We start from the raw sequence: 19155 nt of genomic DNA, 5'->3' as shown, positions 1-19155 counted from the left end.
AACTCAAACTGTCTCCTCTGCTTTGTCATTTTCTCTGTGAGTCCTCACCCACCAAGAGGGACTTGATGTCTTACTGATGGTGGCCAAATGAAAGCCTTAATCACAATTTAACCAAGTAAAAGTAAAACCTCTGAATGTAATATAATCTAGTATTCCCAAAGGAACAGACCAGTTTATAAACACCATCCAATATCTATTTTTGGAATTCATAAACAATACCAAACTGCCACAAGCCCCTAACTAAAGCTGGTCACCTTGTACTTCCTAAGGACATGAGACAATAAATTGCATGTGTGCTATCCCAACTTGAGTTAGGTTTCTATCACTGGGAGGAAACAAAATGGTACCAACTAATATAGGCCCTTATAAGCACAAGGGCTTCAGAACCAAATTAAGTTCAAGCTCTAGCAATGCCACTCAGTATTTACGTGACCTTGAGCAATTTAGCAGACTTCTCTGGCTCAACATCTTCATTGTTAAACTGTGGATGAAGGTTTTGTGAGGCTAAACAGGATAATGCATGTAAAGCTCTTGGTAGAGTGACTGATACATAGTAATTCCAGAACATCTGAGAGCTATCAACATCGCTAATTCCATCACCCTCACCACTATCAAAGCCATCGTCATCATCACAACTGTTAAGCTGTTCCCCAATCCTTTTGCAGTACTGGACAGAATGCGACTGCTAACTGCAGACTCTGTACAGCTCACTGGACCGAGTCACTAGGTCAGCTTCCACAACTGCAGTCTAAAATGCAAGAAATATCCAGGCTGTCTTCATCTAAGACCCAACTCAGGCATCTCACAGTGGAGCACACAAACATGGAGCCAACAGATATTGATGGCTTACAGTCTACCAAGCCCTAGAGTAGATGAAATTAGAAACTGATCATAGGATATGAAGGTTCATCTCAGCACTGTGTACTGTATTGTTCTCCTAAGCTCCTGTTTTTCAAAGTATTAAATTAAGTTTTCACTGATTATTTTGAGTGGGGTTGTTTTTAAACAATCCATACACACCAAAAAAATCTGATTGGCTCTTCCCTAATTAATAAGTATTGACATATAAAATTATAATCCAAGGTTCTGGGTACAGGAATTGATGCAGACTTAGGAAGATGAAAGCAACACATTATCTCTAGTGATGCAGAGAAATTTTCTTCAAATTCAGTAGGGTGTAATGTCTCCCTGCCACCTCCTTCCTCACCCAATCTGTGAATGGGTATTTCTACATTTCACTCTTATGTACAGTCCATCAATTCTGGGTCCAGGTTCCATGCTAAGCACTTCATATATATTTTCTTGATTTTTCTTTCTGACAATCCCCTTTTCTACTTAGAAAACCCTCACAAAGGAACCTGTTTCTGGAATGGAAGGGATGAAAGTTACATATTTTGGATGAAATGGGAAGGGAAGGAAACCCTGCCAAAAAACTCTTCAAAGCTATTAACACCTGCGACTAAAATTAGCAGCTTACACAGCCCTAGGAAAGAATCCTTTCTTTTCTTTCAAACTCTGGTTTGAGAAATCTATCTTCATGAATCAGTTCATCAGCCATTGATTAGCTTCTCTGATTAGTTTCTCTAATGACTGCTTTGTAGGCAGCTACTGGAAGGATTCATTAACCCAAACCAGTATGTGCCGATGACCCAAGCAGAAATTTTGCCCCCAAAACTGAAGCTTGGTGGGAGCACACCCATCCATTTGCTCTCTCTTTCAGTCATTCATCCAACAGCTTTCTGTTGAATACAATATCTGCCATATGGCAGGCACTATTCTATGGGGTGGGGGTGGGGGGTGGGGATGGCAAAAGTCTCCACCCTCTAAGGGTACTCCTGCTTTCCATCCAGAGCTTCCAAGTGTGTCTCTGCAGAATGTTCTCACCGTGGAAAATGTTCTCCTGGAAAAAGAAACCTGGATGATGTGGACCAGAGCTCCTTCTTGTCCCACCCTGTCCATTCAATACCTTCTCTCCTTTTCTCCTGAACCAAAAATAAGCACACCTTCTACTATTACTTTCTGTTCTGATTTCTACTTCTGCTTCTCCCAGAAGCAAGAATTATTACAAATGTGTTGCCTACACAATAAATACAAGTCCTACTCTAAGGAAAACATGATAGTACCATAACTATACTTGCTTCATGATTTTCAAGTGAATCTCAACTCTCAAACTCTGATCGAACTCAAAAAGCTCTTCCTCTCTCTTTGTTCCTGTGTCTCATCTTTAGATGCTTATTAGCCTAAATAATAATAATTATAATGGATAACAGGTTTCAGGCATGGATCCAAGAGCCACAGATGTATTATCTTATTTAATCCTCCTCAATACCCCTGTAAGGTAGATGTTCTTATTGAAATTTCAGAGGTGACAAAACTAAAGCTCAGAGAGTTTAGGTAACTTGTCTGAACTCATGCAAAATGAAATCAAAGGCTTACTCTTAGCCTTGTTCTTATGTAGTAATTACAAATAGACACCCATAGTTTCAGAGATGTGAGGTTAAGAGTACATCGTAACTTCCTATTTGTCCTGTCACTGCCTCCCAGCCAGACTCCTTGCATCAGTCATGTTGTCCTCCAATTCACTGTCTATACTACAGTCAGTCAGATCTTATAAAAATACAATCAGTCATGTTACACTTCTGCTTAGAGACTCCCATGCTATTCAGTGCTCCTATGATAAAGCATATACTCCTAAAAGACTTCCAAGGTCCAGTATGATCTGGCTACTATGTACTGCTCCAGCTTCTTATACCTCTCTTCCTCTCAAATGTGGCCACAGCCTTCTGAACTTAACTCATTTCCAGTAATATACAAAACATTGGCTCCTCTACCTGAAATATTATTCCCTACAACCACACTGCCATCTCCTCTCTTTATTCTGGATAAGTCTTCCACATCATCCAGGCGTCAGCTTGGCTGGCACATGCTCAAATGCCTTCCCTAATCCTGTAGACCAGGTTCTTCCATTGTTCTTCATTGTACCATGTGAATTCTTTCATATACACAGTTCCCAGCACAAGCCTGTCACAAAGCAGGCATAGAATAAATGCTCACTGAACAAATGAATAAATGAGTGACATGATGGAAGTAGCCTTTCACCCAGCACTCCAATCTTCTCAATATCATTTTCTAATCCAGACCAGTTAAAGATTATAAAAGGTGCCTTCTGGTTATACTACAGACTGATGTGGATATCCATGACTTCTACAAGTCACAACAGCCTCTTCCTTCTACCCTCTGTGGATCTATATTCTGGGCAAACCAGCCCTCCACTTTAGACTGGAGCAATCCTGCCTCTGCTCTTCCTTAACAGAAGTGTCGAACTGAAAGAGATGAAAGGATCCTGACTGGTATTTAGAGGCGGTCATCAGTTTCAGGGCAAAGTGAGAGAGGTGGGTGTATCAGTTAAGGATGCTTTCCAATTGCAAGTAAAATAAACCCCAAATCAAGCTGGCTAAAACAGACAGAATATCTATTACTCCCCATAATGAAAGTCTAGTGAGAGGGCAAGCTCCGAGGCTTTGGCAATGCAGTCGGTTGTTCAACAGTTTCTTCAAGGACTTAGGTACCTTCTCTTTCTCCACTCTGCTGTCCTCATCAACAGTGTCATCGTAAGGCTGGTTTTCTTCATGGTCATAAGTGGCTGCTAGTAGCAATCAGTAGCAAGATGGCTGTTTCCTTGTTCAAATCCAGCAGGAGAAAGAGAGAATTTCCCACCACCCCCACTCCGGAACCATCAAATGTAAGTACTTCTAGTCAATCTGATTGGGCCAGCCTGAGACCTTCATCCACCTAACACCAATAGCAACCTCAAGGTTCGGAGTTCAGGAACATGCCATACATCAACTGGTTTATACTAACCACCTGGGGTGAAATGGATGCACTTGACAAAGGAACCAAGAAGAAACTCTGGAGAACAAAAACTCCAATGCCAATGACAGAAACTAGAGAACATACTTACCTCAATCCAACACAATTATGTTTTCCTCTTTCTCTCTGAGATACCTCCTGAAGATGTCACATGGAAATACTCTATATTCCGTTTGAATGTGTGGTTGTATTTCTTCTTGCTGATGCCAGCTTCTCTTCAAGTTAATCATCTTCCTCTGCAGACATACTTATGCTGAGTCAGCATTAAACAGGTTGAGGCTTATTGCTTACAGCAGCTATAGAATGTGCTTCACCCAACCCTGCACAGAGGCAGTACAAATGACATCAAGAATGTAAGCCAAATGGCTTCATTATTCTTTTTTATATAGGCAGATCTTTGATAATATCCTAAGGCAGAAGTTTCCATCACTCCACACTGGATAAAACATCTGACTCTAGTGAGGCAACCAAGGCTGGAGAGAGGAAAAGAAAGGTTGTCACAGTTAGCAACCCTCTGGCACTGCCCTGCTCCTCAAGGTGTCACATTTGTGTTTTCTGGAGCAGGGATTTAAAAGCCAACTAGGTTAGCTGACACTTTTAAGAAAACGTTGTATACTAATGTTCAGTGAAGATAATGTGTCAAGTTAAACTAAGGACCCTCTGTAGGGCTTCTCTAAATACATGGAGGTATCTATTAATTCCCTAGTTGGAGCTCTAATCTACCACACAGGACCTTTAACTTCTAAACTCTCTTCATGATGTTTGCCTCCAGGACATAAGCACATATGAACTACTACTTAAATGGCTGAGTTATGATTTTATTTGGGGGTATCAGAACATTAAGAAGAAGGACTCTATATGTATGTTTTAGAAAAACCTCATTTGATTTGTCTTAAGATCTCTGGGCTTTATTGTCATTTATAATTGTAGATTGTAAGAGCTGGAAGGGGATTTAGTGACCATGTTTTTCAAATGACTTATCAAAATCCCCAAAGCCATTGCATATTTTCAAACATTTACTGACCAGCATGTTTCTGAAAATCCATTGGTGCAGGTGATGTCAGATCCCATTGGTGGAGGGTCCAGGACATACTTCAGAGACCACAAAGTTGACCTCCCACACTTGGGTGCTCTTCTACCCTAGCCCAAAATGCGTAGAGTGGTACAATTTTCCCTACTGTAGAAATTCAGCCAGATCTGCCCTCATGCTCTATGTCCCTTGTTCCAAAGATGCCTGCCGTCAATGCTCCCACCCTTCCTGTTTCTGATGTAAGAGGAAAAAAATCTAATTGTTCAACTAAATAACACACTAACTAGACTAAAATATTCTTGAGAGCAGAGACCAAACTTTAGCTGTATTTGCATCTCCTAACTACACTTAGGACTATGCTTTCCTGACAGCAGACATGGAAAGGATATAAATTTAATTTTGTCTAATTCTCCCAGGGTGATGCATTTAAAGAAGAAATTTAACTCAAATTAATTTCCAACTGATAGAAATTGTTTAGGAAGATATTTATAAGCAGGAATAAGAAATGTTGTTCTCCATTCCTTTTTGCTTACTTTCGGCTAAGGTTTCTAACCACTATATGACCCTCTTGCCTTTCCTTGTCAGTCCACTCCAAGTTCACCACTAATTCGTTAATCAAGTATTGTTCAACATCTATTATGTTTAAGCACAGTGCTGGGCACTGGGCAGAAAGCAATAAACAAGATGAAGTTGGGCTCTATCTTAATGCAGATATCTCAGTGATAAGTTTCCTTCTTCCTTTTTTCCTGGGCTTTTTTCCTGACAGCAATAATAAGAAGTATGACTTTGAATAGGACTTTCTATATGTCCCATGGTGTTCTGAGTGCCAGATAAATATATATGTATGTATTGTCACATATATGTATAGTCACTTAGACTATTTATAGATATAAATATACTTGTCTCAGACACATGATCAGTTTTATAAAAAGCTAAAAATCATCTAACACCTACTCCTTGTTAGGTATTATCACAAACATTATCCGGGAAAACAAAATCAGACATCATTAACTTGCTGAAAATAATTTCTGTTTTGAAGGAGTCCCTTATAGATCATTTGCATCGTCATTCAATAAGTATTACGAAGTACCTACTCTGTGCCAGATTCCAAGTAGGGTATTGGGAAGAGAACAATTGCTCTCCTCATGGACTTAAAATTATTGGCAGGAACCAGATAAATAAATAGTATACTGGGAAGCAGATATAGCTCAAGCAATTGAGTTCCAGTCTACCACATAGGAGGTCCCTGGTTTGGTCCCCAGTGCCTCCTAAAGAAAAGACAGTGAGCTGGCATGACAGGCAGGTGTGGCAAGCTGACGCAACGGGCAGGCACAGCAAGCTGACACAACAAGATGGTGCAAAGAAACACAAGAAGAAAAATACAAAAGACATAACAAAGCAGGGAATGGAGGTGGCTCAAATGATTAGACACCTCCCTCCCATATCGGAGGTCCTGGGTTCGGTTCCTGGTGCCTCCTAAAGAAACAAGGAAGACAAACAGACACAGCAAGTGAAAACAACTAGGAAGTGTGAAGAAGTAAATAAAATAAATCTTAAACAAAAAAAGTATAGTATAGAATGTGAATGACGGCAAGCACGGGAATGGGGCAGCTAACCCAGACTTGGAGGAAAGGTGTCAAAAGGCTTTCAGATGAATCTGTGCCTTCCTGTTCCAGTTGAACAGCTATAAAGTCATACAGACTGAGCTGCTTTATCACAGTTAACATTTAGAATGAATTCTAAAGTGCTCACAGTTCTGCCTAATGGCACCTAAAATTGAGGAGTGATACTTTATAATGGCATCCATTGCTTTACTTGATTCATTTCTTAAATTAGAACTATTTCCACAGAATAAATTAATAATTCACCAAAATGGAATTTTGGCATGTGACATACCAACATTTGCCTAACAGGGGTCCAGAACCAACATTCTATGCACCTTGAAGTCATTTCCTTTAATGGTTAAAATAGTACAGAAATATTAAAAACATAAGGCTAGTTCTCTGCAAGGCTTTTTCCACTAGCATTTTATTTTCCTATTAAGACACCTCCATTTCTTGTGTATGTTTTCTCTTCCCCAACAATCCTTTGGAAGAGTTGGTGGCAGAAAGAATCAGAGAGTGGAGACTTCTTTTTCAGAAAAAAAAAAAAAAAAAAGGTGCATTGTAGACTCTGGTCCCTTCACCTGCCTGCCCAATGGCAACTAAAAAGGAAGAGAATCCTCAGGTTCCTAAATCCAAGGAGTTTACTTCCATCTGTGACAAAAGAAGGCAGAGGGATGACAATTCTCCTACGACATCTTCTGTTGTTTTAATTCACCAACCAATAGCTCAGCAAACTACAGTCCTGGTACACCAGTATACTCTAAAATCCAGCTGCATATTTTCCACAATCACTGTTTACTTTGACAAATGGATATCCAATATGAACAACCTGATACCCTTTGCTATAAATGTGTTAAATGGTTTTTTTACTCTGTCATCATCCAAAGTAAGTTTTTAGGTTGTAATTAACTTTGGAGATAGGGAGGTAACAATTATGGTCTCTTCTCTTTGGACACAAATAAGTCCGTTTATCTGCCCTAGAGCTATAATTTCCTAAAACTAGGCAAGCAAGCACCTTACTATCTGTAATTCTTTACATTTGAGAGCAATTCAGCTATCATTAAAGAACGTCAATTCAAAATGGAAATATGTAGGAAGTCTCAAGGAAAAGAAAAAAAAATTAAAAAGAATCCAGGCATTTGCCCAAAAGGCAGTAAAATAACACAAACTGTTATAGTCAAAGGAGTTAAAGAGGATACTATTTTAAAACCAAGTCACCATATCTGTTGTCACCTGGAGCTGCAGTGTTGTAATGAAACCATACACCGCTCAGGGAAGTGAGGGAAAATGTCTTTCTGGGGTGGCTGTTCTGTAAGTGCATTCACACTTTCAGATATAGCTAGCACACTGAATATTTTTATTTGCTTAGGTAATGCCAATTCAGTGTGGTACCAAAATAAAAATAAAATACATTAAAGATAAATAATTGAAGAGTTCAGAAAATGAATTCTTTGTATTTGTGTTTTATTTTTATTTTGATATCACACTGAAGGAATTGATGAATAAACAGATAAATGGAGAGATAAACAGATAAATACAGATAGATAGATATAAAATGGATAGATAGATGGATAGATGGAAAGAATGATATGTCAAATGTAGAAAAGTGATGAAATTGGTGGACCTGGTTATCTGGGGAAGAAAGGAGGGGTATGTGGGAGTTCTCCATATGGGATTTGTATTGTTTTTGTAACTGCCTATAAGTCCGAAAATATTTCAAAATAAAAAGTTAAAATAAATAAATAAAACAATACATTTTTAAAATGTTGCTTGGTGTGTACAGTGTTTGTATATTTTAGAAATTTTGAGATTAAAGAAAAAAATTAATGAGTCAGAAAACAGCATCATTAAGAAATAAATGGGAGGAAGAAGGAAGAACAGATGTAACATAGGGCATTTTGGGGACACTGGAATTGTTCTGCATGGCATTGCAATGTTGGAGACAGGTCATTATACATTTTGTCAAAACCTATAAAATTGTACAGTGCAAAGTATAAACCATAATGTAAACTATATCCATGATTAGTAGCAATACTTTAATATGTGTTCTTTAATTGTAACAAATGTGCCACACTAATGAAAGATGTAGTTAATGGGGAAAAGCGTGGGAGGGGAAGAGGGGGAGGTATATGAGACTCCCCTATATTTTCTATGTAACATTTATGTAATCTAAAGTTTCTTTAAAAAAAACTTTTTTTAAAAAAAAAACCACACTACATTAAAAAAAGAAGCCTAGAGCACATCATTACTTAGCTTAAAGGGAAAAAAAAGCTGAGGGAGACATAAAAGTCTCCTTCAAGAATGAAAAGTGATTGATTTTATAGCTCTTCCCAATGTTAACTAAAGCTGGGACAAAGAGACAAACCTGCAAATAAATAAATAAATAAATAAAAATACTTCTTGAACCAAGTCTGAGACCTCCCCTTCCCCTCAAAAAAGACAAGGAAATTTGGAGGCTATTTTCAAATAAGGAAGACAAAATTCCAAGTGGAAAACCACTCTCTGCTAATCGATCTGAGAGAGAGAGAGTGTGTGTTGTGTATGTATGTGTGTGTGTGAGACAGGGTGAGAGAGACAAAGAGAAACAGCAAGAGAGAAAGAGAGCATCAGATGGAGAGACAAAAACTCATTACAAGCAATAGCTAACACACTGTATATATTGTTAGGGAAATAACATAGATAGAATATATACTTTATATTATGCATACATTATCCACGTACTATATAATATATACTTTTGTATTTATATATCCCCAGAAAGATTCAGAAAGGAAAAGTAGGAGGTAAAGAAAAAGTCAAGATAATATGGATTGATCATCTTCCTTTGTCTTTATTTTCTGGGAATTCATAGTATTTCCAGAGACAATAATGACCTAGACTTTATAATGAAATCCAGAGCCAGCATATAAGGGGTGTCTGGGGGTGCTTCCAAGTTACCCCATCTCCCCATCAGCAGATGGAGTCAGTACAAGTAAACTGACAGTCTTCGTAAATATATGTTCTTGCTATGAAACACCGCTTCAGGACAAGTTCCCTGACCCTTCGTCCAACCCAATGGGTGCTTCTAAGCCTTCCCATCTAGCAATAGTGGAGCCATCACTGAATGAAATAAAGAACTAGAACATGTAGTGCATCCCAGCATTCACAGGGTGCTGGTAGCTTTTTTGTTCCGTGGTTTTTGTCATGCTTCCGGCTTACTCCGTAACTAGCTAAAAACGGACTCGCACCATTTTCGGGGACTGATCACGTCCTTCTCGACTGGCTTGAACCGCAATGGTCAAGCTTGGCAGGACTGGAGGGAGAAGAGTTAACGCAGTGAAGCTGCAAACGTCCTCGCTAGCTCTCAGCCTACAAACGCCCTCCCGAGCAGATCTCCTCTGCCCATCCCCGGTCCTCCCCACCCACACATCCCCCAGCCTCACAGTCTCCCCACCCCACCCCGGGACTTTCCGGGTCCCCTCCGCCGCCCGTCAGCGCTCCGAGGGTCTCTGAGGCTGTCTGTTGCGTGGAGGGCTCCTCTCTGAGAGGACAGTGTTTCTCCCGCCTGCAGCAGGCTCCAGGGGCGCACAGAGGCTCCAGCCATCCCCGGAGCGCGTCACAAAGGGCTCCTCAGAGCCCGCGGGCATCTGGGCTTCCCTCATTAGCACATTAAAGCTGCTCCGGCCCTTCCCTCTGAGCCGCTCTGTCCCTCCGCTGCCGGCCTCTAAGGAGTCTTTTAGGTCCACGCTCATTTGGAAGCCTCCCCAGTTCAAGAGGCACTGGCCCGTCCCCGAAGCCTGTCAAGCGCCCCTTCACCAACCGCAGGTACCCTCGCAGCCCCGTCACTCCGAGGGGACAGTTAGAAAGCGGAGCATATGCCTCGTGCCAAATTAGTCTTCCCAAGAAGAGGCTTTCTTTAAAATCACACATATAGCTCAAGAACAACCACAAATACCAACAATGAAACATATCCAGCTTTTAAAAAGAAAAAAAAAAAAGGAACACAGTAAACAGACGCGTCTCTGGCTGACAGGGCCGTGAGAAAAACGACGATGCCAAAGCACGAATTTTGCGTCCGCGTTTCTCACCTGCTGAGGAAGCAGGTTGGCATTTACCGCACACGAAGGCAGTGCAGAGCCAAGGAAATTCAGCTCTTCTTTTAATTTTGTGACCAGGATAATGTTTGCATGGTGCTTGGCAGTTTTCCAAGCCCCCTCCCGGATAATCCATCTAAGAATCCCAAAATCCAAAAGAAAATGGAGGGTTGGGATTATATTAGCCCGTTGACAAATGAGAAAAGTGAGGCCCTCAAAAGTTAAGTCACTTGTCATTCTAAAGTCGCCTGACACAAAATCTCTAAGTAACCTTTGATGTCCTTTTCTCCCTCTCACACCCCACTCCCAAATAAAATCAGGCCCAGAGTCCTGAAATAAAATGCAGACCTGCTTCCCAGGCCACCTAGAAGCCTCACTTCCTCAGAGCAGAATTCCCAGATAGTTCTTGCTTGCCCCTGGGGCCCAGACCTGCTCCTGAGCCAACCCTTTCTAAGACAGAATCTAAATAACGTCAACTTCCTTCTGCCCACACCCACAAACACCCCCACCCCCACCCCCACAAACACCAGATGACCACAGAGCACCCTCTCTTAAACCCTGCTATGCTTCTTTAGTATGTTTCCTTTCGTATTCTTCAAATGACCATTTCTCACTGTTAGCACCTTCCTTCTCAGTTAGTTGATATCGTTCTCTCAGAGTTCTTTGAAAGGGACCCGACAATAATTTCCTTTTATTCCCACCACCAAATCTGCCAAGTTACTTTCTTTGTATCCGCACTCTCTGACTTCCCTCTCAGACAAGGACAGTGTCCTGGCTCCAGTGCAAGGTATTCCTCCCCTGTGCTTTGGGTCCCCCCATCTTTACCCTTCTCAAGAACATCCTTCCTTCTTTTATCCCCTTCTTTGTTGCATATGCAATTTCTCCCTAAATAACCTTTCAACAAACAAGTATTGAACACCCACTATGTTTCAGGAAAATTAGATGCTTTCCCAAAGATAATCTAATCTAATCTAACCTTTTTCTTCCTGGCCTTGATCCCGATTCTGTTCAAATCACAGGACTTTCCTCTCCATCCTTGACTGACTCCTCCCCATTTAGGCAGCTGCTTCCTCTAAAAGATAGCAGTAGCCCCCTAACTGTTCCCCCAAACTCCAGGCCCTCCTCTCTCCAACGACCCTACAAACTCTGCCCAGTAAATCATTTTCATGCATATTTCTTATCACATCACTTCTCTACTCAATAACCTGTAATGATAATAACCCACAGAATGAAGTCTAGCTCCTAACCTGAGCCTCTAAGGCTTTCCATTCTCAAACCCATCCTACAATTCCAGCCTTACTTCATTTTACTGCCCTGTCTACCTACACATGCTATAATGATGTCAAATTGGACACTCAAACTCCTGCCCAATAACTTGCCTCCATATCAGGTTCATCCTTTCTCTCACTCGTCTTCCTGTGTCCCTATTCTACCCATTTTTCAATGCCAAGGAAAAACATCTTCCCCATCTTTCCCTGCCATGTCTTCAGCCTAGAGTGCTACCTCCCTCCTCTGTGGTCTTATAAAAGCACTTGGCTGTGTGACCACATAAAATGGTTACCCCGTCTATAAAAGGATGATAAAATCTTTTGTTAGTATGACAAGAACATGTAATGTAATGTTTTATAATGTAAAATTTAAGAGTCTGAATCATTGTCTAAATGCTTATTTTAACCCAGACACTCTCATTAGGCTTGAAAATCTAATTGCTTTTGAAAGGGTCTATGTTATCTTTATTTTTATTTTATTTAAATTACCCCTTTTGATGAGTTATATTGAAAGAGTAGTATCAGAAACTGATTCTTCATCAAGAGTTGCCCAGAGACCATACCAGCCCATGACTGTAACCCAGCAATGCCCAATACATGGTAGGTTCTCAACAAATATTCCATGAATAAATGACTGACTGAATGAAAAAATGAGGGAATGAAAGGGACACCAGAGAAGTATATGATGGATGAGACTGTGTTTTCTCAAAAGTCAAAGATGACTAGGAATTATAACCCTGACACTCTAAATTTCAATAGAAATAGCATAATTTGGTTTTAAAAATCTGTTTGTGTTTATTCAAGTATAGTAAGCTTCCTTAATTAATTTGTTTAAAATGGTAAGAATTGGTGGCTCATAATCTCAGAAGTTGCAAAATGGCATTTAAGGTATTTTTTTAAATCATCACAGAATCACACGGTTCTTGGTGGGGAGGGGCGGGAAAGGAGTATTATTTCAGCCTTTTATCATGTATAAAACAATAATTGTTTTTGAGAGAAAACTCAGAATTAAAACTCAATAGAAAACAACACTTATAAAATTTTTTAAATGGCATACTTAAACAAATTACACTCAAGTTGCCACTAATTGAGAGATGATATTTTTCTAAGAACATACTTTCTAAGGGGTATTTATTTTTATTGTTTTCCTTGACATTTCTTATGAAATTTATCCATAAGTATTATATATTCAAGTAGTGCCTGTAAAAGCCAAAATGTCAAAACGAGAAGTTTTATATGGATTGCATATTAAGAAACTTATTTATATGATTCCAATAGCTAGGATTGTGAAAGCATCCAGTTAGGGGTTAGGAATAAAATTTCTGACTACAGATAATAATGATTCACTCCAAATAGCAGTACATATAGCAAATTCCCCAGTTAGATTTTCAGGGCCATCAGGCCAAGAATTATGTTTTGTCATGTTTGTGTCTTCCAGAAGAGGGCTCAGCACACAGTAAGTACTTAAGAATAAATGACTACATACCTGTACATGTTCATGCCACTGCCAAGAAATATGCCAAATATTTATGGGTTTGTTTCCCATACATCTACTTGAGTTTAACTTCCTAAACGCACTTCTTTAGAAACATAATCAAGAATGAATGTATTTGCCAATGTACAGGGAATGTTCACTGGCCTCATCTCGAATGAGAAAACTTAACTAAAAGCTAGTAGTGGTTCCTTCACATTCTGCATTCTACTTTTATGAGAAATGGCAACTAAATAATAAATAAGTTCTCGCATTAAGTAACTTTAGAATTATGTGGGCAGCCAGCGCAATTTTCTATACTATCTACATCTATAGCCCAGTACAATAAAAATAGACATCTGTTATGAAGACCCTGAGGCACTGAAGAATCTTGAGATAGTAAAAGGTCAAAGAAAAATGATGTGAAGACATGTCTATTTTATTGCATGTTAATTACTTGGAAATGCATCATCTTTATCCAAGTTAAATAAAATATTCTTTTAATAAGCACATTCATTTCTCCAAACATTGACCATAAAGAGAAGCATACAGATGTCCTTGTATTTTTATAAATTTTTCCTTTCATCTAAAGGTAAATGTATCCTTCAAACAGTATTTACTACTTATCTTAGAACGGTCTGCTTTTAATGACATTGCCCAGTTCCAATTGGAATATTTTGTATTAATTACCTTCATTATTAGCTTATTTTCCCCCTTTTAATTCTGACATCTGTTAGGAGAAGGAACCTGAGAAAGACTCTATCAATTTCTAAATAAAAGTCTTCTCACTTGATAAGAAAGGAATGCCTAATTTATAATCTATGTCTAAATCAACTGGATCTAATATCTAATTCAGGCATAATCCTGTTCATTGGCAGCTATTCCATGTACTGTCCACTTTATTTAATGTGTCAGGAAAGGTTACATATATGTATTGTCCCATCTTCCATGGTAACTTTCCCACTTGGACACTGATTTTAAGTAGGCTTGCTACCAATTCTCCAACATATCTTCCTCAATGCCCCTTGGTTTAGAATTCAAAAAAGTTACAGAAATTTGCAAATAAATAAAGTGACTCTAAATGTACATTGGAAACAAGTTAGTTCCAAATCAAATGAATGGAAAACCCAGGGTCACTAGTCCTTCCAGTCTAATGATTAAACATGCCCACTGCAAAAGACTCAAAGAGGAGGAAACCCCTTTATATCCTGAGACAACACAATATGTCTCTTATTGTGAAGAAAGTGGATCAAAACGCAAGGTCATTTTCATTAAGAATTGAAAATAATATTCAAGTAGGAAAAAGTAAATAAAGCACATATGCAAAAACACCAAACAAACTACCACTTGTTTTTCAAAAACATTTCCTTAAGTGATCATTTTAAAGAGGAAAATCTTCAGACACTTTACTATACAAACTACTATCCACTCCCATATGTTACTATGAAATCTACCTTCATCAGCAGTTTCTGAGAGAGGATCATCAACAGCTTGTCCTTGAAATACTTTCTTTTTGTCATATCTTCCTTGCCTGTGATACAGTAATAAATACTATTCCACACTAAGGAACAAATGAAGAAGAGTTTGCCATAATTTCCTCCTTGTTTGAAACAATAAATTATTCCAAATCTTTGGAAACCAAAGAAGTAATAATTACACCATCATTTAAATCATCCTGAATGTCTTACATTCCATTTCCAAAATAACTTGTAATGGGACAGTGGGGAGAGAAAATATGAAATACCCCATTAATTGGTTTAAAAAATTATCTAGTACTTCCTCTTTTACCAAAGTCTCAGATACTATTACATCCATATCTAATTGAAAATGTGTAGTCAACCAGTGAGGTACCCTAATTCTCATGTACAAAATTCAGCAGCCCAGCTCTACAAGCCTTTAAAGTAAGGGGAAAGGACATGGAACTGAACGAAGAAATTAAAATGATGGAGGGTAATGTGAGGCAGATTTCATTAAGGTAACACTGCATTGTGATTCTAACTGAACTCCTTGACAGCAGTACCTTTAATTATTAATCAGTACTTCTATCTTTATTCCTCAGTAGACAGGACAGAGTTAGCATTTGTATTTGTATTCATTCCTCCCAGTTGGCAGGTAGCTGTTGTGATAGCCAGTGATGAAAGGGAAGCAGTTGGCAAAGCTTGAGTTGCACAATCTAATACTTCACGTTCCACTGCACCACCCTCAGTCTCTCAGCCCCACCCACCATCCGTTTGGTCCAATGGGGTGCAGAGAACTGGTTCGATGCAAGATCCCATCCGGTCAACAGAGACTCCCCTAGCCAGCTCACAGCAATAGATCATAGCTAAACGTATATTTGCATGCCAAAAGTTGGAGGATCTTTTCTATATTGGCTCCAGCTTTAGGATTTGCAACTAGTTTCTACTAGCAGCTAGTTACTTCATATCAGGAGGAAAGGATAAGAAAAAGACTAGTGAATAGGACAAAGCAGGTGGAGAAAAGGAGAATTAAGGAAGGAGAAGGTGGAAAAGAAGGTGGAGAAAAAGAAGGAAAAAGTAAGCAAATCTTAAGTTTTCAGAAAAGGAACAAAAATGCTTATGATTAGACCCTAGTGGACCTGCCTGATAGCCATTACTGACTCCCAGAGGGGAGCCACACCTAAGCACTGTCACAGCATCTCTAAAATTCCCCTCTCCCAGATGCTCTTGCTCTTACTCAAAGCCCTGTCATTCAGTAGCCTCTGCTAATGCAATCTCCAGTTAACACTTACGGCACAAAAGCCAAGCCAATCAGCAAGCCAAAGAAATTATTCCATTGAGAACTTTTTATTTATTCTGATTTTTGCTATCTTCTTACTAAATATGTTGTTTTTCAAAAGAAACATCTTATTGTTTAGGTTAAGACAAAGTAATTTACTCAATACAACACACTATATTAAAAATTCTAAAGAACTTTGGAAGATAAAGAAATTTAAGTCTGAAAGCTATAACCCAAGATTCCACGCATAGAAGTGCCTGCAATTAAAAAATGTCATTAATTTAACCTTTTAACCTAAACTCTTCTTTTACAAATTAGGAATTATAACCTTATGCCACAGGTCAGAGAAGGCTTAGTAAAAGACCAATATATACCATGATTTCACTTCATTTACCTGCGTTGCTTCTAAAGACCCACACACACCTTAGGCAACAAAAACGAATTGGATAAGTAATTATGTGTGCAGCTTTATATTTTCCCAGGTGTGCTCTTCAGTATTACTCATCAAATCTCAAAATCATTGCAAAGGAGGTAAAACAATATCATAAAACACATTTTCCAGTGAGGTAACCAAAACCCAAGGAAATGATGGGCTAAATCACATGGCTAGTTAGTGGCAGTGATAGCTCAAGACCCCTTGCTCCTAGCTCAGTTATCTTGTTATTCTGGACTCTAAGACTCATTACATGACAAGGAATAACCTGCACAGAGTCCATAATAACTTAGAATTAGGCAGCAATAAATGAGTAAGAGTTTTCTAGTTTGATGAGGGAAATTAATAATTAAAAGCATATTCTGCTTAAAAATTTAAAGAGCCAATGTCAAGGCATTTATATTTATACCTTAAAAATAATAAAAGGTGTCCATAAAGAATAGGAAACACGCGTACTATGTACTGATGCAGCATCTTGATTTATTCTGCTCATTATCTCTTCAATGTAATATTTTTAGAAAGTGTTGTTCTGGACTACAAATCAAAGGAAAGTAAAGGCTTGACTTTCTAATTCATGTCTTACTTCAGAATGAATTTCTTCTTGTTTGATAATAAATGGAAACATACAGAAGTACCTACAAGTAAGTCAATACACATTGTCTTCACGGGAGAGTCTTGAATGGTTTGGCTTTTGATATAACTAATTTAAATCACACCCCCAAAATGAAGATATTTTCAACTCTCTATTTCTGTACATATTTGTGCTCCCACTAGAACTTTAAGTCCCAGACAATTCGATATGAATTCCTAGGGGGGGATCTGAGTTACCCAAAATCGTGCAACACAGAAACCTGTATGATCAGAGCGACGGGAAGTGTAGATGTACCGAAAAGCATACACTCATCCAAATAAAACACACACAAAATCCATTCTCTCTATATGATTTTTCTTTTCTTTCTCTTTTTTTCTTCCTTTCTTTCTACGTGGCAGCTCATTTCAAGTTACTTAAGTGGAAGTCTCTTTCACATTACAATCGAGTCAGGGATGCCAGGGGAGCCCCCATCTTCACGGTCACCGGGTCCTCACCCTAAAACGTCCCTGTCCTTGATCGATCCACTGCGCAGATTCCAGCACTGCAAGCTCGGGCGATCGGCGTTCGCCTCCGATGGCTTTAGCGGGTCTGGAATAACCTGGCGCCTCCTTCTCACACCCTTCCCGAAGCCTTCTTGCACTTTGCATGGGACTGATCCAGGCCTCCGGACTCCCTTCCCTGCTCCCGGCCGGGAAGAGCAGGAGCGGCGACGGGAGCGACCGGCAGGAGAAATGCATCCCTCTCCCGCCGGCAAGGGGGTCGGGGAGGCCGGGGCCCGGCGGCCGGCAGCCCGAGGCCGGCCACTTCCACGCCACCTCCGCCGCCCGGCGCCTGGCCGCGTCCGCCCCAGCGCTCTCCCCGCGGAGCCCGTGGCGCGAAGCTGGGGTGCGGGTGGAAGAGGGAAGTGAGGCGACCTGCGTGCGCGAGTGCGGAGACACACGGGACAGCTGGGTCCTCAAGACCCGCCTCTCCCCGAACTCCCGCCTCGGACCTGCCGGCAGCTCCGGCGCTTCGGGGCTCCCGGCGCCGGGACAAAGCTGCGGCGGCCAGCGGGGACAACACCCGCGCCCTCTCGGTCAGCGCGGAGCGCGCCTTCGTCCGCTCTCCTGCTTCTCCCCGGACCGGACCCTCTGCCCCAAAGGGTCTCGGAGCCGCACGGGGGGCGAAGGAGAGCCCGGCCCGACGCCCGCAGCCCCCGCCCCGCGCCCTCGGCCAGCGCGCCGCCGCCGCTCACCTGTTCAGCACTTTGCGGATCCTCTGGCGCACGCCGGCCCGGGAGGAGGCGGACAGGCTCCCGCCGCCGCCGCTGCCCTCGGCCGGCAGGTTCTCGATGGTGGTCACCACATGGTTCGGCGGCGCCGGCGGCGGCGGGGGCTGCAGCTGCTGCGGCGGCGGCTCGGGGGGGATCATCGCGGCGGAGGCGGCGGCGCGGCGGCGATCAGAAGGCGGCCGGGCGCATCGTGCGCCCGCTCGGGGCCCGAGAACGCGCAGAGCAGCCGGCCCGCGGCCGCGGCCGGGGGAGGCAGGGAGGCGCCCGCGACTATTGCCGCCGCCGCCGCCCAGCCCGACCCTCGCTCCTCTCCAGCCCCACGGTGCGCACCCTCGCCGCGGGACCGCCGCTGCCGCCTCCCGCCCTGGCTCTTCCCGAGCAGCGTCCCCCAAGTCCTGGCACGCCCCGCGAAGTGGTCGCGGAGGGAGTCGCGCGGGGGCGCTGGGCGGCGGGGCTGCTCGGAGGACACCCGCGAGGACGAGGGAGGGGGCTCCTCCTGTCCCCGACCGAGCCCAGGTCTTCTCCGGGCGAGCGGCGGCAGTTGTGCTGGCGACGCCTCAGCGCGTCCCCCGCTCACTCGGAAAGCTGCCGTCTGTGTCTCCGGGAGTGAGAGACCGAGAATGAACCGGGCGAGCCGGGCGGGGGCGCCGCGGCGGCGGCGGAGGGGGGCGAGAGCGGGGGCTGTGCGCTCTGCTCTCGCCAGAGGGCGCGCGCGAGGGGCTTTAGGGCCCCTGCTCCTCTTCTCCCCAGGCTAGAAGAGGACCACCGACTGGGTGATTTTTTTTTTTTTTCCGGGTGGGAATGAGGC

General features: G+C 41.8%; 1 protein-coding gene across 2 annotated transcripts in view; it reads right to left on the bottom strand.

The window, feature by feature from the left end:
• Positions 1-18950, bottom strand: part of SLC35F1 (solute carrier family 35 member F1) — a 416388-nt gene extending 397438 nt beyond the window's left edge. The window contains exons 1-2 of one of the 2 annotated variants that reach the window (XM_071218638.1): positions 18717-18950; positions 18312-18654 (exon numbers count right to left, since the gene is read on the bottom strand). In XM_071218638.1, the coding sequence (XP_071074739.1) occupies positions 18312-18487 (176 nt within the window). In that variant the 5' untranslated portion in view covers positions 18488-18654; positions 18717-18950. Of the gene's footprint in view, positions 1-18311 lie in introns of both variants that reach the window. The other variant, XM_004457695.5, reaches the window with a different exon arrangement.
• Between the last annotated feature and the right edge of the window lie 205 nt (positions 18951-19155).

The sequence above is a fragment of the Dasypus novemcinctus genome, chromosome 11, assembly GCF_030445035.2.
Source record: "Dasypus novemcinctus isolate mDasNov1 chromosome 11, mDasNov1.1.hap2, whole genome shotgun sequence".
Lineage (NCBI taxonomy): Eukaryota > Metazoa > Chordata > Mammalia > Cingulata > Dasypodidae > Dasypus > Dasypus novemcinctus.
The sequence above is the reverse complement of the archived record's forward strand: the minus strand, read 5'-3'. Positions and strand labels throughout refer to the sequence as shown.